Raw genomic sequence first — 24990 nt, forward strand, 5'->3', positions numbered from 1 at the left:
AACGTTCATACTATACAGTTGGATCTCTTACTCAAATCTTTAAACTTTCTCTGATTTCTCTAACCTTCTGATTTTTCATTTCTAACTTTCTTTCTTTAATCCTTAAACTTTTATTCCTTCTTTTTCTTAATCTTAGTTCCTTCTTTAATTTGTTTCTTCTTAATTTTCTTTTCTGTTCATTTCTCATTTCATTCTTCTTCTTATCATGTCTCATATGCATATCAATTTTTTGGAACCCGATCACGATATGCAGGATGAATTGGACCGTGCTAAAGTGGAAATCAGCAGAAGGGGGCTTGAGCTTACTTCCACCACGGGATTTAGGAAGATGGTTAAGAGTTATTTCTATCGGAAATATATCAATCAGGAGGTCGCCGGATTGGATGCTGACGATTTTCTGTTTTTCATGTCTGAGGGCTATAATGACCTAAGGGTGATTTTGGGAGATGAAGAAGTTCACGCTCTAGACAGGGTGAGTGTCATGGAGAAACCATGGAGGCGGCGTGACATTCAGTGTGTGTCCGTAGAGACCTTAGAAGTTATCGATTTCTTCCTGGGCCTAGATGTGAGTATCTGTTGATTTATTACTCAGAATAACTGTTTGTTGTGATGAGGCCTTTAGGGGCGTTCGGAGGAAAGAAAAATAAAAGGGTTTTAAGGTAGTAGAAAAAAAGAGGGGAATTGTTTGTTAGCCAGAGTGATAAGGAGAAAAAATTTTCGATTTCAGTTCTTCCAAAAATTCTTTGTGGGGGACAAAGTGGAATGGGTTTGGGAAGAGCAAGAGGCCTTAGCGAAGCAACTCTGGGCTCTTCACTATGCGTGGTGGGATCCGGAAGTTGGTCCCGTGCTTCAAGGAGCATATAAGATGCTGAGGGAGCTGAAACTTCCGGAGTGTGCCATCTTCAAGTGTGACACGCTCAGGAGCGCTGTGCTTAAGAACCTGCTAAAAGACTTTATGAATATGCGGGTATGATTTTAATTTGTGGAGATTTGCGCTTATATGGGGTTTGTGCGCGTGATATTTTAACTATGTAAATATATTTTTATTTTATTTTTGGTGCGTGGTTACGCTTTTTAATATAAAAGTTATTATTTGAAAAGAGATCTTGTGTCTCTATTTCTTTTTGAGTTTCTGTATCAAGTCAGAAGGAATAGGCTCACCAAAGAATGTAGGTGCTTTTCTATTACGTTGAGGTCTGCTCAATACTTCATTTGCGTCGGGTAAATTAGATATATTAGGTGATGCTGTAGGTGTAGGATTATAAGGTGTTGATGTGGTGCTATTATGCGTTGCTTGGGGGAATAATTTGCGTGTAGCTTTAAATTTACTAGTATTATCAGGTGGTGTAGAAAAATTTTCTTGCTGTGGGCTATTAGGTGAATACATATTTTGCATAGGGTAGGGGGTTGAAATGCGTGGGGGTAGAAAATTAGAAGAGCTTGTGCCTTGTATATGCGTAGTATTATCTGCTCGTGTTTGTAGCGATTCTAAGCCTGAGTCCTTTGTTGGGGTAGCCTCAACATTATAAGGTGGCTGTAGTGTAGTATTAGGATTTATAGTAGGTTGTGTTTCTACTAAGGGCCACTGCGAAATAGCAATATGTTGTGCGCCTCTATAAGCATTAGATTTGGATATATTATGTTTATTATATTGAGTATAATAATCATCCGTATCATCTGGGACTATATAGTTCTCAACTAACTCTTGTATTTTTTCTTCTTTCGGGTAATAAGGTACTATATGATTTCTATGCACGGTTTTCTTCTCATTTGTTTTATCATGTTGTATTTCATATGTAGTATTAGTTAGCATTCGTTTTACGGTGTAAGGGCCTGAGCGTAGCTCTTGTAGCTTTTTAGATTTTAGTAGTCCTTTAGAGTGATTTTCTAGTAGTACTTTTCTACCTTCAGGTATAGGCTTTCCGAGTTTAAATCTATTTCTATACTTGTGCGCTTTATTCGTAGTTTGTCTACATTTAGTATAGGTATTCGAGTATATAGTTTTAAATGTATTCTCTCGCTTTAACATTTCGTTAGATAATCTGTTTTGTAATAATTTCTCTATCTTTTTGTTATTACAAGTTTCTTCACTATGTGAGTGTGGCGGTAGATTATTACAATACTCTGATGTGCATTTCTTTTGATTATCTCGTAGTAGTCCTAACTTTAGTGATAAGGGTATTTGTGGTTTCGTTCCGAATAGTATTTCATAAGGGGTATATCCCGTACTGTAATTTACTGCAGTATTGTGTGAGAATGCAAATTTACTAGTGTACTCGGACCAATTAGATCCACTTTTACTAATAAAATGTCTTAGGTAATTAGTCAAATGTTTATTTTGTACTTCTACTTTGCCGTTAGTCCACGGTGAATATGCAGTTCGGGGTCATAGTGTAATTCCCATTTCATTTGTGTAGTGAACGAAATCATTACTAATAAAAGCCTTGCCGTTATCATGTACTATTTGTTGCGGTATACCAAATGTAGTTATAAATTTCTCTAGTTGATTTACTGTTTCGAGAGCTTCAGCATTCTTGCTAGGGTATACTTGTATAAATCTAGAGAAAGCGTCTACTATTACAAGACAAAATCTATTTCCTTTACTAAGTGGTCGTAGTGGACCTTTGTGATCAATATGAAGTGTATGTAGGGGTATAGCTTCTAATTGTCCCCATGGTTCTAAGGGTGCTTCGTTCAAGTCTTTGCGTGCTGACTTATTAGTTTGGCAACTTAAGCAATCTAACATTAACATTTCAATCCATTTAAACATACCGGGCCAATAGAAATATCGCTTAACTCTATTGTAAGTTGTGCTTTCTGCTCTATGACCACTAAGTTCATGCGTATGTGCGACTTCGAATATCTTTATAAATAGCGAAAGTGGTGCACATATCCTAACGTCAAAAGAGCCGTCCTCACAAGGTTCGGAATAACCGAGTAAATCATATTGACTTTCTAAAAACAACAAGTTGAAATTATTTCTATAGGTCTGTAGTGCTTTAGATTGTTTAATAATGTAGTCCTTTTCTGGAGCTTTGCCTACTTTTAGCCAATCTCTAACTTTATTTATCACGGAGTCGTTTGCTTGTTCTTCAAGAATATTATCGGTGTCAGCATTAGCGTTTTTTGCAAAATCTGTAACTTTAGCTATTAAATCTAATGTATCTGTGTGGACATCCTTTTCTGAGATGTTTTGAAAAGCTTCTGGTTCAATAAGTTTCTTAAATTTTGTCCGTCTGATATAGTCGGCTTTAGCAGATTCTAATTGTTCAATAAGTGAATTTTCAATATTTCCTTCTACTAGATCTAACCAATCTTGGTCATCATAACCTTCTCGGTCATCACTTATTTCAGCTATTTCTTCTATCTCGGAATAGTAGTGATTATCATACTCGCTAGTTAGTTCTGAAGTTAATTTCTTTATTTGATTTATTTGTGTGCCGTAGCGAAAACAATCCGAGAAACTGTGTATAGCATTACAGTGTTCATTTATGTAGTCTGGTGCATCATCTACGCTAAAGTCACCTTCATCATTTATATTAATAAGTTTCTTTCTTTCGCCTGTGACTTGAGCAATAATTGGATAACAGTCGTTAGCGGTTGCGTCCTTATCGTCCTGATGCAATACAGAATAGTTAACTTCTTTTCCGTTAATATGAAACTTTATATCTTTAGGTATCACCTTGTGTTCTAGTTGATAAAGTTTAGCATCTGCTAAAGAAACGTTTCGGCTAAGAATGTCAGGGAACGCTAAGTTTTTGCCTTCAGTGTATATAATTTGCAAGTTTTGGAACTTAGTTATTACAACTTGATACTTAAAGAAACGATGTGACATTTGTCCTCGTCGTGACCAAAGAAATAGAATTGGTCTGTGATCACAGTATAGATAAATTGGAAAAGGAGATCCAATCACATAAAATTCATAAGTTTGTAATGCAGATATTATTCCGCATAGCTCTCTATGTTGAGGGGACATCTTTTGTTCAGCTTTGTCAAATACTCTCGAGTTTGCTGAAATCATACGTTTTCTATCAGGAAAATCTTGTATAAGAAAACAACCTGTTCCTAAATTAGATGAATCAGCATGTATATGAAAGGGATAGTCATTAGAAGGAAACGCGTTAGAAATATCGTGACAGAATCTTTGTTTAAGGTCTGTGAATACCTATTCGTGTTCTGGTAACCACTTGAATAGTGTTGTATCTTTAGTTAAGTCATATAGAGGTTTTGCATCAATGTGAAAGTTCAAAATATAGGTATGATAGAAACCCATCATTCCTAAAACTCTTAAAACTTCTGTTTTCGATTCTGGCGTTTTTAGGTTTCTAATATCATCTATGCGCGAAGCAATAGGCGATAGTCCGTTCTTAGATATAACATGTCCTAGAAATCTCACTTTTCGTAAGAAAAACATTGTTTTATCGGGGGCTGCTTTAAGGTTTGCCTTTCGAAGCAAAGAGTGATACTCTCTTACTATTGTGAACATTTCTTGTTTATCTTTAGCTTGTAATAAAGTATCGTCTATATATGTTATGGCTTGTTTACGTTTTATAAGGGGTCCAAATGCATAACGCATTAGTTTGCTAAAGAAACTGGGTAATGGCTTGAGACCATAAAATCCTACTTGATAGGTGTACTGTCTGCCTCCTACAATAAAACTTGTAACCTTCTGTGTATCTTCAGTTAGTGGTACTTGATTATAAGCCGATGATAAATCACTACTTGTAAATATAGTTCCAGTTATTCTTGTCATTAGAACATTTAATGGTTCGAGTGGCCAACTAGAATTACTTGTATCAGTAATAGAGTTTAGGTATCTAGCATCAATGACTAGTTTTACATAATCCTTCTTAGGTAATATGATGACGGGATTGACAAACCAACTATTCATATCATCGTTCTCATTGAGCTCTCTGATTATCCCTGCTTGAATTAATTCATCCATTAGTCTTTCTAATTTATCTCTGAGATGAATGGGTATTTTGCTTGGTCGTTGCTTTTTAAAGGTTGCGTCTTTTTTTAAGGGTAAATGGAACTTATGTTTAGTTCTGCCAATATCATTTTTATGATGTGAATAGACATCATTATCCTGAAGTATTATTTCCATCAACTCAAACAATTCATCATCAGTCAAATCACTTTGCGTGAAATCAAAGTTATCTAAGAACCTTTCTAGATACTCTATGTTTTGAACTGTATTTCTGTTTTGCTTAATTACAAAATCACTAACTGCTTTATTTATGATTCGGTTGCTTTGTAGTTTATCTCTAAACTTAGGAAACTGTTCGTTGACTTTAGGTCTACATAACTCTTTTGCTTCGGTAGAGAAGTCTGTGGCTAGTTCTCTCTCATCTTCTTTGCATTTTTCTATTAACTCACTTTCAATAATTTCGAGCACCTCTTCCTGTTCTAGTGTATTAGTCTCTACTTTCTGTAGTTTATCAATATCATGCTTGCTTGTATACACATAGATAGTTATTCCTGAATTCTTAAAGATTTGTTCAATTAGAGAAGATATCTCTCTCCAATCCATTCCGTCTAAACCACATGCTATTTTTGGCATCGCTATACAGCGTAAATTTAGTCCTAGTGCATGATCTCTCATGGCAAGTAGTGTTGCTTTGATTGTGTCAATTGTTGGCTTTTCATAATGATTAGCCTTAGTGATGAGATTATATACTAAGTTATTATCTGCTCTGAAAGTTATTATGTCACCTATATCACAGTTTCTACTTTTACAGTAGTCCTTCAATAAGGGTATTCTTTTGGAGATTGTGTTAGCAAAACCTTTTTTCATTTCTGCATCTGAGGATATCGTGTGCGCTATAGGCATATTAGAGTCAAATATAGATTGGGTACGAAAATCTACATATCTAATGCAAGAATTAGTTTGGATTTGCTGTCCTTCTTGTAAATTGTTTACTACTGTGTTCAGTATGAAGCAATTGTTATAGTCCTCACTTTCATTTAGTATTGTACTTGTAAATTCGGCACAGTTTTTGATATTGTATCTTTGTATAGGTTTGTCAGTTATATCGCACATAGCATAACCTATTATTCCTCTATTTATCTGTATTGGGTGATTCTTTTGATTCTCCATAAATATGGGTAGAAATTCTTCAGGTTGTGGACAAAGTGTGTTCACAAAGACTAGGTCAGTTTTTGTAACGTTAATATGGGGCATGAAATATGTTCCTGGTGGAAATAAGGCTTGACTGGGGTGCTTTTGCTTGTGCAATTGTGTACTTTTCTGTTGTAGAAAGATTGGTTGAGCTATGTTTAAAGCAGTCATCTCAGTTATGTATGGGTAATCTTTCTCATTGTTGAGTGAGCCGTAGCAAATTAGTTTTCTCTCAGTTTTTAACTCTACTGCGGGGATATCGAAGTGAAGTGCTTTTAAAAACAAATGACAAAAATCGATACCTATTATGTTCTGTCTCTGTTCCTTAGTAACGAATACTTTATGGGGGACTGTATATTTACCGTCAGTTTCGAAGCTAGATTGAATAGTTGTGTAGCCAAGCATTCTGATTGATGAACCAGTATATGTTTTTGAATCACAATTTGTATTTTGTAAATGCAAATTTTGTCCAAGGTTTACTAGTGCAAGGTATGTAGGGTGATTGATAATAGTGCAGGTTGATCCTGGGTCAATCATGAATTCTACTTCTAAACCACTATTATTTTTAATGTCTCCGGTGGCAAAGTGATATAAGTTGAGATAAATTCTTGACTTAGTACTACTTTCTTTAGTAGCGTTCGGAGACTTCAAAAGTTTAAAGGAAAGAAGTCCGTTATAGCATTTACGTAGTCATCGTCGCCTTCAACGAAACTTATTTGATTTGGTTGTTGCTGAATATTGTTGGGTTTTGATTGTCTTTGTTGTAGATTGTTATTTCTACTTGGTGTATAGAAGCTAGCACTTTGTTGTGGCTGTTGCTGTTGTTGTGGTGATGGTGATTGTTGTTCAAGATTTGGTTCATTATTTCTATAGGTGTTTTGCTGAGGGAAGGTTTGTTCGTATGGTTGAGTGAATCTATTGCCATAGCTGCTAAAAGATGTATTTTGTTGTTGATAGTTAAGCTTGTTGAACCTAGGATTATAGTTTGAGTAGCCACCTCTTGGTTGATAGCCTTGGTTTCTAGGACCATTGAATCTTGTATTGCCTCGGTTATTCTTTCTGTAATCATTGGAGAATGTTATATTTGGCCTTCTTGGTTCAACAAGTTCCTTTCTCAATTTGTTAACGCTATCATCTATCTGTTTCTTTGTGCATCTAGAGATGGAATGACCATTGCTTCTGCAATAATCACAGAATCTAGTACTGTTAGGTCTGCCTTTTATATTAGGGTCTCTTGACCTAGAAGTATCTATAGCATTCACTTCGTTGCTTTTGAAAAGACTGGTTAAATCGTTAATTTTGCTCTCGAGTGTTTTAAGTTTATCTATTCCTGTAGCTCCACTAGACTCTGTTGTTACAGAAAATGTTAAGTCTTTTACGACTAAGTGATCAACAAATTGTGTCCAAGTTATTGAAGGATTTTCAATAAGTTTCTCGTGCGCTTTGCGTTTTAAACCTTGTGGTCTTAGTCCTCTTATAGCAAAATCTATGTATTTCTGACTTCGTTGTCTTTGTTGGATTTCTTTCTCCCTTCTTATATTGTCATCACCTTCAATACTTGTTGGTATCTTTTCTGGCCAACCTTTATCAACTCCACTTTTTATTCTATGTAGATAGTTCTTTATTAATTCTCCTTCCTGCCTGAATGTGTTCTCAACCTCAAGTCTAAATCTAAATTGGTCTCTACCGTCTGTGAATCTTTTTTATAAATTCATCTTTTAAAGTATTCCAATCTGTAGTATCTGTGACTTCACTTTCAAACCATTCTAGTGCTGTATCAGTTAATAGTGAGCCAAATAAGGATTGTTGCCTTTTATCATAGCTAGTTTGTGCAGCGGGTGCTGTAGGCCTAGTTCCTAGTGAAAAGAGTATTTTGTTTTCTACAGAGTTCCAAAAAGAAGTGGCATCCTGATTAGGATCATTGCCTGAAAAAGATACAAGTGAAAGATTTGGATGTGTTATGGGAGTTTCAGGTGGGGGAGTAACGGCAGGTGGAGGAGTACTACCACCAGGACTGGCCATTGTTTGAAGGACTGAAGTTATTGTATTAGAATTATTAATAACAGAGGAATAGTTTAAATCAAAATCAAAAAAGGATTTTAGTGAGAAGCCCTTTGACTAGTTAACCTACACAAGTTAATTTAATGGCTTTTCTACAATAAGTGAACAAGTTAAATTTAGGCAGGCTTCTCTGATAGTTTAAATGAACAAGTAAAATTGAGAATGCCTTTTCTATATTAAATGAACAAGTTAAATTGAAGTAGCCTCTCTGGGACCACCATTTATACTGCTGGTCCGTACATTAGATACTTAAACGACGGCGTTAATCGCGGGACCACATGTATAACTTGAGAGTTCAACCCCTAGTTCTACTCTTGGTATATAGTTAAGTATTAAAGAAAGTTAAATGCAAATATGAATTAATAAGTTATGTTAAACAGCATCAAATATGAACCGAGCATGAAGGGATAGAATAGTTAAGGTTATTAAGACTGAGAAAGTACAAGTTAGCACAGGTTGAAATATTCTAAGTTAACTTTTAACTTAGATAGAATTTAAGAGATGTTAAATTATAATTTAGAGTAGTTAAGTTGAACTTACCTGATTTCCAAATTTGTGCTAAGTTAATATTTTATGACTTAGAGAGTTCTTAGTTAAGAACAAGTCACAAAATATTCTAAGATAGAAAAATATCTCAAGTAAGCTGAGATTGAGCAAGGGAGCAATACGGGAGTATGATTTTAAATCAGAAGTTATCGGGGACCAAAAAGTTTTGGTAGTTGAGCGTGCAAGCTCCTTTTATACCTGCGGACACGTGGTTCTCTAGTATCCTATTGGATAGAGATAACAGTGTCGACAGAGTTACCAAGGTTAACTTGGTGTTATCTGTGTGGCGTGATAATATCACGTCATAGTATTCTCAGTTTTAGTTAGTGATCTTAAAATAGTAGCTTATTCAAAACTACTTAGTAATTTGTTCACACGTTAAAATGGACTTTGTCCAATTCAAGTTTGTGCTTCACGCACTATAACGTAAATTCTCAAAATAGCACTAAGATTATCAAATAGTGTTACTGAGTGTAGCACACTTCAGTACACCTATACTTCTAAAGTTTACTCTTAGCTTTATTTGGAATTTTGTGCTGGAGTTAAAATCCGACATTTTAATACTACTGCGTCATAGTCTCAGTAACACATTGCTGACGAGTTCGGATTTTGCAACTGAATGCTTGGAACAATCCACAAGAGAAAATGGCAGTATCTCCTGACATTCAAGAACGTAAATTTTAATAAAATAGTTTAAATTTTATGCTCACTATGCAATCGGGGTCCAAAATACACTGGTTCCAATAAAATACTAATGTTGGTTTTCAGGGACCAGGTGTGCCCTTTAATTTTGTTCTTTACTGGAACGGGGGCTGGTTGTCTTCTATATTTCCTCTCTTTGTATCTTTTGCGTGGGCAACATCATTTATAACGTAATGTATAGAAATTTTTATTTTCTAACGTTATACACAAGAAACGACTTAAAAGTTATTTTTATTATTAGGAAAAAAACCAATAATTTAGTTTAGCAATTTCATGATTTGATCTTTAAAATGATATCAATAAATGCTGGTATGATTTATATATAGTTTTTTATTTCGTTAATTTTTTCATTAAAAGTATCGTTAATTTTTTCGTTTTAATCTTAAAACAATTACGACAAAACTCATCACGAACGAAGTTGCGGAAGGAACAAGAAATTGATTAAAACTTAATTCACTTTTTTTCAAATTCAGAATTATAAATTCTAAACATAATAATATCTGTCATCATTTGGTTTTTTTCAACCCTGATTTAAACCCTCCCAAATAGCCTACCAAAATTAGTGCATATCAAATTGTTAATAAATTGCAAGTGAAAGGCAATTAATTGTGGGGGCAAGAATTGAAAAGCAAAACCAATTATATGTACATTAGACTACAGCTTTTTAACATATCGAGTTATCGATGGACTGAATCGAGGCCGAAGGCCACAGTAATTTTTTTTAAAAAATTGAGTGTTGAAGGCGGTAGTCTAATGTCCTTATTTGACAAATTTGCGCATGTTTTTTTTTGCATGCGTTAATATAGCTGTCGTACGAAAAAAACTGTTCATTGATACTGAAGATTACGTCACAACAATCCTGTAATAATACCAATAGTAGGACACGTTACGTAACAGCCAAATTTAAATGGCCAATTTTTTTTTCGTACTACTGCTGTATTAACGAATACAAAAATAACGCACATCTGTGAACTAATGATACTTAATAGTTAAATCGGGTATCATTCAAATCTAATCCTATTTCAACAATATTTCAAACTAAACCACTTCTCAGTTCAGAGGTCTCTGTATGAAAAGACAGTATGTTATTGAAAAGGTACTGGATAAGAAAATACAGTGGATTGTCGGGAAATACCCTCAACCCCCCCCCCGGACCCAAAAACTAGCCTCTATACACCTCTATACACACCCTGTTCTCGTCTGTTCATACAATTGACCTCTCAATTAGGGTCGCACATTACGTCGCAAATAGTACATAGATCATTTAATGTCAGAAAAACTTTCCCACAAAACTGCCTAAAGTAATCTAGAATTTGATTCCTTGCTATTTTCTGATAAAATAATTACTAGAAATTCGAAACAAAGAAATTTTCCTAGGAAAAATTACAAGAGTAAAACTGATCTGAAATTTGTTTTCTTATTACGCAGTTCAAAATGTCAGGAATTTTTTCAATGAAGTTTGTTATTAAATGTATTTTCAACAACTCTCTGTGGGATAACAACAGTCGCAAATTATTGATGAATTGACGGGTTTGTTAGCGCCCAATGGGTACTAAGGAAATATAACCATATCCGACAGATTGCCGGAAAGTAGCCGCCATTGATTCCCATATCCCCGATTGGGATTCAACAAAAAATAGACTAAAATTGGTTGCTATTCAAAAAATGTAAAATTAGGCATACTCTAACGGTTCTTAATGACGAGAGACGCAAATTATCATCAAAACAGGAAAACACAAAAGACTTGGCAACTAAAAAATTGCCATAAAGTCTGAAAACAGAGCAATTGAAAATGGTTTTTGCCGACAATTGAATCTTTTTTGTATTGAAATTGTCTATTTTAGATTGCTTTGCTTACCAATTGCTGTTTAAAATCACTTAGAGCATTTTTGTTCACTGGAGTTTAAAAAACATAGCAGGACACGCCCTGAAAAACAATTCAAACAACTTAATGAAAAACTCCTCACTCACCAATAAACCAATTGAATATCAGAATCTGAGAAAAAGAGAAAAGTAGTGAAATAAATGGAAAAAATCAGACACACACACACACACACACACATATATATATATATATATATATATATATATATATATATATATACAACCAGGAGCAAAAAACAGATAAATCTGATAATTGATTTGAAAAAAAAAGCATTTTTTAAATCAAAACGTAGAGACGCAAAAATAACAAAAATCATTACAAATCACTATGAAGTTTTTTGAAGCTAATGCGCTCAAAACCAACATTTGCTGTTATAATCTACCTGCTAAGCCACAAGCAAATTTTGAAAAATATTACCGGCCCGTGGAAAGACAAAAACATTAAAAAAACTTTAAACAAGTTTTTAAAGTTTGCAAATGTATGCCTTCATTTTTTGTTGGCCTTAAGAATACGTGCGCCTCAAAAAGCAGGCATAGAAACGAGTTCTAATTTTCACAAGACCTAAAAACTTTTGGTCAATTTCAAATTAAAATTGTACAACAAGCAACTTGAAAGGCTGTAGAAAGGCGAGAAAAAATGTACACAAACCAACTATTCTCAGAAGACTTTCTTATGCCAATTCTGATTAACAGTTGAGATTAGCAAGCGAAGCAAAATATCTTAAACGCAGAAAATAAAAAAAAATGGGAAATGAGAAAAAAATTAAAATTAGAGCCGGAATATTGACAGAAAATAGCTGCAACACCTTCATAGACCACCAGCCATAAAATGTCAAGGAAAACGTTTCTTAGGAAATTTTTCTTATTTTTTTTGTTATAAACAGTTAAGATGGTTTATTTAAATTTCAAAGATTGTGTTTGATTTTTATGTTGTTTACAGTTACTGCCCTTTCTTAATATTCAATAAGAGTGAGATTACCTGCAAAAACACCTCTAACTGATTTGAACAAAAAGCAACAAAATGAGGAAAATGAAAAAATATAGCAGCAAAGCCCGTCAATTCCTTTCAATTAATTGAACGAAAACAAGACGTGCTCTTCCATAATTACAGCTTTTAATCGTAAATGAAGTTAATAGCAATACATCAATAGAATAAGCTCAACAAAAAGTTTTGAAAAAAAGTAACTCTACTGACCTTACAAGGTGACTTTGAACTGAACTCAGTAAACAACTTTAAGCAGAGAACCATGAGAAAATGTCACTGATCAGATAAAATCAAAGAACAACAAAAAGAAATATAGAAGAAACTTAAAAAACAAAAAAAAAGGAGCGCACATATCAAGAAGACAAAACAATCCACCTTCCGCAGAGAAAACATTCCACAAGAAGACCACCTTCCTCAGGCAATTGTGCACAAATGAAGAAAAAAAATTGTGAAAACCAAATTCAATTTTCTGCTCATGAAAAAATCTATCTCAATAACCGTATTTCATGCATTATTTTCTCGTTCTTTTTGAAAGTAAATTTTAAAAACTTTTTAAATTTTCTTATGTCACTTTCCTCTAGAGCTGCTGAATTCAGTACTCATCTATGATTTCACTTGAGAAGTCAAAGAATGTTCCAGAAGAAAAACGCAAAATGGTCAAGCAAAAAATTCGCATAAAAAAGACGTACATACGTTTACAATAATTGCTATGAACTTCCTTCAAGAGCAATTAAAAACAGCGCCCAAGTACAATTTACATTATTTTGAATGCAAATAAAAGCAAAGGAAGGACAGTCACAGTTCATCTCAGTAGCTCTGAAAGATGATTTATTAAAATTCACTTTATAAAAATCTCCTGTTCTCGCCCAATCAATTACTACTAACAAAATCTGAGGCGCTTTAATTCAATACAAACCCAGAAAATTAGAAAAATCTGAAATCAATTAAACATCAGAATTAGTCTATTTTTCATTAAAAACTAACCTATCAAACATTTACCTGTAGATTAAATTAAAAAATTTTTTAACGTGCAAGAGTAAACCAATATACTGTGAAAAATGTAGTGACTGGTAAAAAAGTGACCGTTACACATTACTCCCGTTCGAGTCGTAAATAAACAGAGCGCCAAAACAACTCAAATTCTTTGGATATTCAAAAGAAAGAAGATCAAAAACTGTCGGCTGAGATGATGACGGCGGCTTTTAAACAGTGAAGTAACCCGACTTTTGAAGAATAAAACAGTGAAGCAGCCCAAAGAATGACAAAAAAAGTAGTTTAATTGGCTTCACAGTGTCGTAATTCATGCAACTAATGCAATCGTAACGAGAGTTGATTTTAAACCAATAACTATTGCTCCCTCCAACTAATTCAACAACTCGGCTTCGCCTTGGAGCCGATAGTTTCCCGATGGCAATAACCAACATGTGGTATAATGAGTCTCCCAATTTCTGCCTTATTAACACGTTTTTAAACAATTATTCTGGGAAAAATGCAACGAATTCTAGTGAAACTACTAATGTACCTTTTGCGGCGTAATGTACTAAAAAATTGGATTTTTCCGTTTGTGACCCCCCCCCCCCCCCAGCTTAGTGGGTGCATATTATTTGCACAACCCTTTCCCTGACGCTCGTGCCATATTATTACATAATGATATTGTATGTAATAGCACCTCCTGTGTGACTGGGGGTGCATTAGGTTCTGTGGGGGGGGGGGGGGGGGTGGAGGGGTGGGCATAAACAGAAAAGATTCAGGAAAGAATCTCGCTTATGTCATTATGGTGATTAAAATAAGAGACAGCACCCGGACACATTTTGATAATTCTGAAGCGGGAGCATCTAACTTTTCAGTTTTCAACTCTCTGAAATCGGCTCGCCCTGTTTGAAGACATTCCTGCACTTGTGCCTGACAATTCGAAATCAAATCTTTTTTAAATCTTTCCTTCGATTATTTTCTCCTAAATCATTAACATTGGTGCAAATCTTCGCCATTTCCAGATTTGTGGGTGCATATTTTTGCATAAAAACTTTCGGATCTATTCGTTTCCCCCCAGTGTTTTTTATGACCCCCAGTTACAAATTATGTGTATGTGGGGGTCATAAATTATAATTCCCACCAATCTGGGCGGGCCGAAACAGAATAGATCTAAATTTTCATATGAAATGTTTCTTGTTCTGTAACGGGGGTGGACAACTTAACGGGGGCACAAACAAAATAGATCCTTTTTCTGTACCAGTAACACTGTATGTTGATGAATATTAAAATGAAAATGCTCAGACAGTTTCATTATTTCGTAAAATTATTAGTAGAAAAACAGTAGATTTGGAATATTATGAAAAAGCGTTTTTTGAATTTTGGTAAGAGAACAATAGGGATTTTCAAGAAGTTTCGGCACTTTGGTTTTTTTCTGGTTTTCTTATCCAATGTTAATTTTTTTTGTTGATTTTTAACAGAAGGAAGGCATATATTCTGTTTTGGCTCCAGCTTTGTAGACTTATATCTTTTATGCCCACCAAGCGCACGTGCTATTTGTTTACATAGTAACCTGCTATATAGCAACATATAATTAGGGCCGTAACAACACTGGATGGGCCATATCAGTGTGTGTTATTTCATTCCGTCTTCATGTAATGAAATAAGGCATTTCCCTCTATAAAAAAGACGCATCTGATTTAGTGTAGCAAATTTTCTTAATAGCCTTAGGAGGACTGCAGTAGAAACGCGTTACTTTGTAAACAACTACTAATGAACTTTTAAAGAAAGCAAAAGGAAGTTTATGGCGTCCTGTTCAACCCAGAATTTTTTAATACGACGATTAGAACCATTTTGAAACCAAACATTGCCCCTAATTGAACAAATAAAGAAAACTTTCGCAAAAAAACTGACATAATTTTTTTTCCAAAACATTGATCTCAGAAATCATAGAATTGTGTTCTTATCCGTTATTAGTTTTATTTCTAACGTAATTTCAATTTTTTTTTCAATTGGCGATTTTCATTATTTGGTCAGAATCAATTTTTTGGCCAACGACTGATACCAAAACTGTCAAACTTTAGAGCAAAAAAATTTTCAAAACAAAATTGTTCCTCGGATAGCAATTTACAATTGTAGCGAAACAATTTGCGTTGGTTGTGAGTTATTCAATTTAATGAATGTCAACTGAAACAAACATTTTCAATTTTCACAAACATTCACGTTTCTTAATGTTCCTTGAGACACGCATACTTTCCTAAGTGCATCATGAATAATAGTGGTAGGTCTAAATGTATTGGTGATGAATTTACGCCATGTGTTTTGTGGTTAAGCAAATGCAGTTCACTAAGTTCGCTTGCTATGTTTATTCTGAATTTGTTTTTTTTTAAAAACGGTTTAATAAATTGGCAGATCATTTTTTGCACCATAGACCTTGCAAACAACAAAAACGAATGCAATCAAAATATGGAACAACGGAAAATACAACAGAAATATTAAGCTGCAAAATGAATGAAAAATGTTTTAAAATGAGGTCATAAAATTTTACATCTCATACAAGTTCTAAAACATTATCCGATACTAATTTTAAAGTGTTTTTATTGCAAAGTGTTTTTTTAAATATCGTTCCTTCTTTCGATTTTCTCGATTTTCTCGATTCAGTGTTTGGCTGCTACTGCATATCGCGTTGACATTATTACTGAAAAAAGTATCAGACTTTCATGTAAACTTGGTGCAGACTAATCATAATAGTCTTTTGTTAATATCTGCTTTCAAAAAACAACTCTGCGAGCAACGGTTAAGATCATTTAGCAGATTTTTAGAAGCCTTTTTCAAATTTATGGCGTAGTTACCATAGTTGATTGACTGAAAAGAAAAAAATTCGCAATATTTTTTGAAAGTTTTTGAACTCTTACTGTTTTTGTTGTCTTAAAATTTTGAGCATAGGTGAGCTGGGTTAATTTTTTTAAAGTAGTTAAGCTGTCAAGATAATTTTGAAAACTCATATTTTTTAGAACTGGCAAAATTGTTAAATTTTGGTTTCAATTTCCGTTTTTCTATTTGCGTGAAAAAATTTTTCAGTGTTGTCGATTTATCTTTTTAGCTGAATAACTGTAGTCTCAACATATGAAAAGAATTTAACTGTTAAAAAAATGAACAGAGTCAGAAGTTAACTGGTGAGAATCCTTTGCGAGATTTTGTCAAATGTGTCACAAATAATACATTTACGCATAACTATGTTTCTTTAAAAAATGGTTTCAAACTTTTTTCTTGTTCTCGTTTTACTAATCCTCAGTAGCCCGTGTTGTTAGGGCCTTAAATAGTTTAAATAAATTTTGTGAATTGCTCATGCTAGTTATTTGTGGAGACTGCAATCTGCAACCAAGGCTTACATCACTAAAGCAGCTTTAACAGCTAGCAGTATTTAACAGACATCAGTCTTTCAAAAAAAATCGAACAGTCTCCTATTAAAAAAATAATTGAAATCCTTCAACTTATCATTTCTACTATCTTGTACGGAAATAAAGCTCTCTTTTGAAAAGATGGGTTTTCTAAAAATATATTTTTCTGGATATAAATTGTCTTTGTCAGCAAAATCTCTTTTTTTCAAACCAACTAATTTAGATGAGCTTGCGGTTACGGTTAAAGAAAAAATAAAATTATTTCATCAAATTCTTTGCATAGAAACTGGACTGAAATAGTTTTCTGCGTCTTGTGTTCATTTTTGATGTGTTGAGGGTAAAAATTATCAGTTATTTTCTCTTAGCCTAAACAGTAAAAGCAGGAGGAAGTTGAAGAGTTTAAGTTGACAGCGCTTTTGATCGTTATTTTTCAATACAAGTTTTGTTTTGTTAGCACCCAATTTTGGTATCCAACATTTGTAGAAAAATTTACAATTATTTTTCCATTTTGTTTCACATTTGATATTGGGACCCTAATTTTTTCTCTCCAATTTGAATCGCCGAATTTTAGAGGTAGGGATTCAATAAGATAAAACTAAAAATTGAAATCTTAGAAAAAATCAACTGAAAATAGAAGTTAAAATTGAGTTGAAATAGAAGGAAAGATATGAATAGTTACACTGTATCCATCTACTAATTTCTTCAGTTCGCTCGACCCTGACAAAAAATTATTAGATGATGCCTTCTTAGCCTCGTCATCCGCATTGAACATTATTATTGACAATTTGTCAGTTTGACCTGTCAATTGATCCGTCAGCCATTTGTACACCTGGAATTGGATCAGAAACAAATCACAGATTGGTTTTGATCACCGAGAACTGGTTTTAGACCAAGTTAAGTTTTAAGATGCTGCTGGTTTTATTTCCTTTTCAACAACGAAAGCATGTGAAACATTAGAATAAACGTTTTTAGAAATGCGCCACCTTAGTCTGCACCTGGAATTGTTAAAAGACCGTCCTAGACCGACTTAAGGCATGAAAAGACTGTCCTGGATAGATTTTTGTTATGAAAAGATATTGTCTGGCCTTGAAATGCTGTCAGCGACTTTGACTGGATCTATGACAACCGTCCTCAAATTTGATCAGATAGTAAATATCTGTACTGCAATTTGCCTGGACAATTGAAACGTGTCCTGGAATTCAGCTGGACAATAAAAAACATCCTGGAATAACGCCCGCAACCGTAAATTGTTTTTGATTTCCTTCGAAGTTAAGGACACTTAGCGCAATTGGTTAATCATTGGGTAATGTTGGAGATGGTAATGAGATCGAACCCAGATGTTCGAACCTTTTTAGTTTGATTCATTTTTGTATATGATAAGAGGTTGGTTGGATATATGAAAAGAGTTAGTTGCCCTAGACTTTAACTAGGGTTCTCGACAGTGTATCATAATTCAATAATTACCACCCCCTTGGAATTAATAGGTCTTTTCATAATGCCAAATCTAGGCTAGGGCAGGAAATAACCGAAAGAAGTGGTACTTGTCGACAAAGAAACGAAGAAAAAAGAAAAAAAAGAAACGAGTTACATGCCTACATCTTGAATGTTTTTCAAGAGCCGCAAACTAAGTGAAGCAGCCCTTGAAAAGCTTTATGGATTCAGATAATATGACTAATTGCTCATTTTTATATTCTTTTTTACTGTATGAAATATACCGGGTAACCATATTACAAAATCTAGAGTGAAATTGGAATTAATAGGTCTTTTCCCCTTGGAATTAATAGGTCTTTTCATAATGACAAATCTAGACTAGGGCAGGAAATAACCGAAAGAAGTGGTACTTGTCGACAAAGAAACGAAGAAAAAAGAAAAAAGAAACGAGTTACATGCCTATATCTTGAATGTTTTTCAAGAGCCGCAAACTAAGTGAAGCAGCCCTTGAAAAGCTTTATGGATTCAGATAATATAACTAATTGCTCATTTTTATATTCTTTTTTTACTGTATGAAGTATACCGGGTTATCATATTAGAAAATCTAGAGTGAAATTTACGTTGCAAAAGAAGTACCGAAGATATTTCCTCATAAATTCAAAGCTTGCCACCGGGGAAACTATTTTTAACCTCCTTTTGCCGAGTATGACATAACTATGTGGGTTTTTTGACATTAAACTTCTTTCCAATTACGCTTAATTGCACAGCTATGGGATAAAATATTTTGTAGTCATGACATAGGATAGTGAATATGCAACAAAAAACTGCAATCATAGTCCACCAACGTTTCCTACTTCATTACAACTTCCCTCAAATTCCTTACAAGAGCTTTTTCAAAATTTTTTGAACCTTTTAAAACTCGACGGTCGATGTAATATATATTTTTTGGGTTTTCAGGGTTTGGATCCTCGTCGAATAGCGCAAATTTGGGAGCACAGTACTCAACTACTTTCAAGACATAGATAATTTTTATCCCCCAAACATATATATATAATCAACTTAAAAGAGGAGCAAGCTAATAGCGATCGCGCCTATTTCGAATGAATAGACTACTCAAAAATTGCATACATCGACATTTTTTGTTGGAAAAAACATTGAAACGTTTATTTTGTTTTGCAAAAACAGCAATCCTGTCATTAGAATGACTAATTTATTTCGCGAGATCTTACCTTTATGCTGTAGTAATACACTGAACATAATTGATTATTGTTAATTTCATTTGCTTCATAAAGCTTTTAAAATCATTTTTAAAAGTTAAAACTGGCCAAACTGGCCATTTGCTGTTATTAAAATCAAAAGGCAACAGTTGAGAGCGTTTGCGAGATTTTGTCCAATGTTTTTGGAAATAATATCTTTTCGCATGATTATTTTTTTGTTAAAGTAGTATCATTTTTTTAGAAAGAAAACTTTTTCTTTTTGCATCTTCCCCTTTTTATTTTTCTGTTCTTAACGGATGCTCAGTTGCACGTTTTGCTAAGAATGAAAAAATACAGCTAAAAATTTTTAAATTGCTTCTCCTAGTTATGGGGAGAATGTTGTCTCCAACAAAAAGCTTGCATTATTAAAAAATTTTTTGTCAGCCAGCAGCAATTATTAGACATCAGACTTTCAAATATTTTGAAACCAATAATTGAAATCTATTGATATATCATTTTTTGTTTTCAATGTTTTTTTGCTGACGAATAGTTTTTTCAAATTATTTCAAATACCTCAAACCAAGCGGTCGACGCACCAATCAGCGGAGACGGATGTGCAATCAGCATCAGACAGAGATTCAAAGTGGTGCACATATAGCAAAGATTCAATTTGACCAATGTTGATTGCATCGCCGGAGTTAATGTTAATTAAAAGAACTATAAAGCTCCATAGATACATTATTTTGTGGCGACGAAAAATTGTACCCAATAAAAAGTCCGAGCCAAAAACTTGGGGAGAATGGAGGGTTTTAAGGAATGAACAAACAAACTATAAACAAAACAATTGAAAATCAGTGTTTACGACGCTTTTGTCTGAATATAGATGGAAATCATGCGCCAACTAACCAATTTTAAAACTAAACAAACTAAAGTGAAAATGAAACCCTAAACTGAAAGATCATGCGAAGGTAAAAAATAGTAACCAAAAAGTACGACTAGCAAAAGACACAATGACAAAATGAAAGAGGACGATAATTTGCTGCCGGAATCTTGTAACATATTTCTTGTATCATTTTTCCAGTCCAACCCAAAAACGCGTAGCTGATTGTTCAATGAAAAATTGAACAGTCCAATGAAAAATTTTCCAGATTGTTCAATGAAAAATTGAACAGTTCAATGAAAAACATTCCAGTCCCAACCCAAAAAACGTGTAGGTGATTATTCAATGAAAAATTTGATGGATTTACCGAATAAACTACCTCGATTTATGTTTTAATTAGGTAATTAGTAAAAACTAAATATTAAAACATAACCGACTAACGTCGGGCGAATTGCTCTCAAACGACCGGCGAGCGGTTGGCTTGGTCAGTAGCTAGCCACGGGGGGGTGTACCGGGGGCTGATGGGGGCAGCACTGGGTGGGGGGGGGGGCAAAAGCGCGGTGGGGGGGGGGGGGGTGGAGCCAATAGTGGGGGTTGGGGTTCAACAAAGGGGGGGGTGTCAACCTCTAAGAACCGCCCCTCACACCATAAGTATAAGTATAAGTCTCCAAGACAGTTTGAGCTGAAACAGACCTGAAAGGCTCTAAGAGCACATAATGCCCGCTGGGCGCTACCTGTTTATCCCGTTTTTGAGGACGAAAAGTCAAAAGCGTCAGACGAAAAATTGGTCAAGCGAAAAATCGCATAAAAAAAAAGACCGACAGGACTAATATAATTGCTACAAACTTCGTTTGAGAGCAATTAATCAGTTAATTTTATCAGAAAAATTTGAAAGCTGTGCAGTACTAACTTTTGTACAGCATACTCCGTAGTTGTCCATGTAACCTTCCTGTACCATTTTGCTCATGCAGTTACATGTTCTGCTCTCGTCTGAAACGATTTTGAAAACTGTTAAAAAATTTTGCACTTGCCATTTACGCAGTTTTCTAGAGTAAATTTTCTCGAATTTGTCTCTATTTTCTATAGTAGTTTTAGAAAAAATAAGTCTAACTGATAAATAAACAAAAACAAATATTATAAGGTCAACTTCTAAGAAACGACCTTCACACCAGAAGCATATGTCTTTTGACCGGACCATTTTTACCATCTTTTACTTATAAGATATCTGAAACATGGAAATTAAAGATAACAACTTTGTTAATGTTACAATCCAGTCGTCATTCATTTGTACTGAAATAACTATACAGTATTTCAGCGTGCTAACCAACTCAAAACTCTGTATTCAAACACACAATTTAACCCTAACAATTCCAATTAAATCCTGCCAATCTATATCAGTCTGTCAAAAACGAATGCTGATGGGTAGATTGTGAAACTTATTCAATTTTGCGTATATTTTCCACGATACATAATCCTAACAAGTCAACAAGACAGAAATGGAAATAACATAATTCCTGAAGAAATTGCACGAAGATCAGTCGCAATACTAAGTGCTGATTCAAAAGAGAATAAATCAACCAAAAACATAATCAACAAATAAAGTTTAAAACTATTTGAAAAGACTAGTTTTGCTATCATTTAATATATATACCAGTGCTTGAATTCTGACTTGAAATTTGAAGTGCGAATTGCGACTAAAATTAATAACACAGTCATGAATGTGACTAGTAACAAATTAATTGAGCAACTGTGTTCGAAAAATCTAAAGCAAGGTTTTTCACAGCGCGGCTTTGTAAACAATAACCGACTGATGTCGAAAGAATTGATCTAGAACGACAGGCGATGCAATTTAATTCAGAGGCTGTAGCCTAGATAAATTTGTTCCTATATGGTTCCATAAAAAGTTGAGCACGCCGTGATTTAAACCATGGGCCTGCGGATACCTCACCACAACCACTGCCGACTCGGCTATCAAGCCGTTCTTGTTGCTATGCTGCAATCTATTTTATTTTAGCAACAATCTTTACTTCAGAGTGAGAGCAAAAAGCTTGAAATAGTCACTTGAGAAGTCAATGAATATTCGGATCTTCTCTGCTAGCGCCCCACCCCAGCTTTATATAGCCGTTAAATTTGCACCCCCCCAAAATCTAAGTTTTTGCGAATTGTGATAGCGATATTTGCATTTCATTGAAACAAGAGTGTCTAGGTAGATTGAAGGCACTTTTAGAATAGTTTCCTTAAGAAGGTTTAAAAAATCAAGCCCTTATTGTAGCCGATAACACCAAAAATGATCTAATACAGAAATTTTTATTGATGCTTACGTTATATGCAACAAATTTTGGTTGAATACGTAATACTTTCAAACCAGCTGTGCTAGCTTTTAGTAAATGCATATTGCTCATATATGTTCACGTATAAGATTACGTAGCTTTAACAGTATAATTACTCATTTATAAATGGGGGTGCCTAACTAAGCGGGGGGGGGGGGGGTTGGGGCGCTAGCAGAAAAGATCAGAATAGTCTGGAAGAAAAGCGCAAAAATGGTCAAGCAGAAAACGTTTCCAATAATTGCTATGAACTTCGTTCGAGAGCAATTAACAAGCATATGGACTGGCAGATTTACAACACAAATAATTTACGCATGAATCGAGTCACTGATGATCCCTACTAAAATTAAGTATTACTATGTACTGTAAATTTGCTACATTTTGCCACATCTCAGTTTCTTTACAAAATTTTTCAAGATATCCTAACAAAAACTTTAAAAATTAAAAGTATGAACAACATCTTAAAATTTAATGACCAGTCCTCATTTCACCTCGTTGGTGATCCTCATTTTCAATTGGTTCTGCGTCATCATTCGCCCAGACGTCAAAAACGAAACTGTAAAATTGACATTTGTCGACACTTAGTTTTGTTTGTGTAGACGATAAGCGATACCGCGGACTAAAAGAAGCCAGAATTTAAGGCTATCGCCCCTCACTGGTCAAGGGAGCTGTCAGCCTAACCGTCAACCGGGTTCACCCAGTAGATGAGAGTGGACACTGTCCTCCCAATTGTTGACGAAAATGAATAATTTGAGCGTAATTTATCTAATGGCGTATCAGTGAATAAGTATTAGCACATTTTTCATATTTTTGAATTTCAAAGTTTTTGTTAGGATGTTTTGAAAGCTTTCGTGAGGAAAAGGAAATGGGGTAAAATGTAGGAAATTTACCGTACGAGGTTGTACTTAATTTAGTAGAGGTTCGAGGACAGTTAGGATGAAATTATGGAGATACATCTTCTATTTCAAGCACTGAGAGTCTGTCAGCTATAAAATTTAAGATATTTTTTTCAGCCGCTTCCCATAATCGTATTTTTGTTTGAAAAAGAGACCTAATAGTTTTAGACCTAATGGTGAGAATCACTCAATGTTTATTACCGAACACAGAAATAAAAACAACCAGTTAATCAATGTCGATTCACAGTTTCAAAGTATTTTTTCAAAATTTTTTCAACTGTGAACCGAAATTTCTTTTTTTGTTAAGAACGAAACGCTTGGTTTGGTTCGACAAATATTCATTGAATGTTTGGCATTAAGGTTAGATGGGTTTTCCTTTCATTATTTTCTTCTTTTCCAAACAAAACGATGCTAGATTTTAATAGGCATCGTTTGACGGTGGCAATAGGCAACATTGTTTAAATTTTAATGGTTGAAAATGAAAGTTGTTGTTGCCATACATAAAGAAAAAAACCGCTGATTCCCAATTTTTATCCGTTTGTCAAACAAATTATTTTTTGAAAAAATATTCCAAGTGCCATTTCTGGGGAAATAAAATGAACAACAAATTGTTCTTTTTATCGTTTTATTCTATTTGTTGCAGTATTTTGAACGTTGTTTTTTTGCAGAAATCGAACATGTCTTCTTTGGTTTTCTAATGGAGGTAATGCGACCTTCTATGTGATATATCAACAGAGTCGAGTGATTGCAGAAAACGAACAGTCGAGTTCGTTAGGCCTCCCTCGCAAAATATTTGCAGAAAGAGCTAAACAATTTGAGAATATGGATATTGAAAATTATTTTTCGTTTGTTCCCAAAAATAATTGAACGAAAATGAACGTCTCGTTTTTTAAATTAGTGTCACATACTTGATATATTTTCTTGTCATTTACAAGCAGTTTCTGATTGATGGTTGCGTTTTAAACCAAACATACCAACTGCTTTTTATTCGGTCTGCTGGACTTATCTGCTTTTAAAAGCCAGAACACAAAAGTTCACGGTATTTCTCTCAACGATACCAAATCTACCGGTACCGACATTAAACTACTTCCAAAGAATGTGGCTGGCACTTTCGGGCGTCGACTTCCATTAAATGCGGAAAGCGCTTAAAAATTGTAAAGTGGTTTCCACAACGCAATTAATAGCATTAAACTAAAAAATAGGAACAAATAATTGTGAAAAGTACTTACTTTCGGCTGTAAGGGCATTTCACGAATCTTTAATCCTTTTAATCCTTTTGCTGCACAACTTCAAGATCACTAAAATGAGGGTCTATGCTTGCGGAACGCGCTTCCATCGAAATATTTTGCGGTGAAAAGAAGTTTTCACTTTTCAAGTTTAAACGGGAAAAACACTGACACGATTTTCCATATAATGAACCGGCTTTTCGTCCACAAAATTTGAAAGCATGTTTCACACGCTCAATATATTATTAAAAAAAGTAAAATATGGCAATAAAAACAAGTAAATTCACTCAAAATTTGGTACCAGTAGATTGCTTGTAATGGCTTAAAACCAACAATACAGAATACTTCTTATGTTAAATATCGAA

The 24990-nt window shown here is 34.3% G+C and overlaps 1 protein-coding gene across 2 annotated transcripts; it reads right to left on the bottom strand.

Moving 5' to 3' along the window:
• Positions 1-14031: 14031 nt before the first annotated feature.
• LOC142358150 (uncharacterized) lies at positions 14032-24937 on the bottom strand. Of its 2 annotated transcripts, none has more exons than XR_012761764.1 (4): positions 24629-24937; positions 21087-21166; positions 17349-17498; positions 14032-14221 (listed from the first exon to the last, which is right to left on the bottom strand). XR_012761764.1 is itself a non-coding variant. In XM_075409610.1 (4 exons), the coding sequence occupies exons 2-4, from the start codon at positions 21141-21143 to the stop codon at positions 14064-14066; spliced, it is 345 nt and encodes a 114-aa protein (XP_075265725.1). In that variant the 5' UTR covers positions 21144-21166; positions 24629-24937; the 3' UTR covers positions 14032-14063. The 2 variants fall into 2 exon arrangements, 1 of the variants encoding a protein (XP_075265725.1); XM_075409610.1 differs by having other exon boundaries at positions 14032-14201.
• Positions 24938-24990: the final 53 nt, after the last annotated feature.

The sequence above is a fragment of the Convolutriloba macropyga genome, unplaced genomic scaffold (genome assembly GCF_964194025.1).
Source record: "Convolutriloba macropyga unplaced genomic scaffold, txConMacr16.3 SCAFFOLD_1495, whole genome shotgun sequence".
Lineage (NCBI taxonomy): Eukaryota > Metazoa > Xenacoelomorpha > Acoela > Convolutidae > Convolutriloba > Convolutriloba macropyga.

Coding starts and splice junctions, on each gene's coding strand:
- LOC142358150 (XM_075409610.1), bottom strand. CDS start 21,143: ATGAGCAAAATGGTACAGGAAGGTTACATGGACAACTACGGAGTATGC. Junction 17,499..21,086: donor ACGGAGTATGCTGTACAAAA/GTTAGTACTGCA, acceptor ATCCAATTCCAG/GTGTACAAATGGCTGACGGA. Junction 14,202..17,348: donor AATTAGTAGATGGATACAGT/GTAACTATTCAT, acceptor TCGAATTGTCAG/GCACAAGTGCAGGAATGTCT.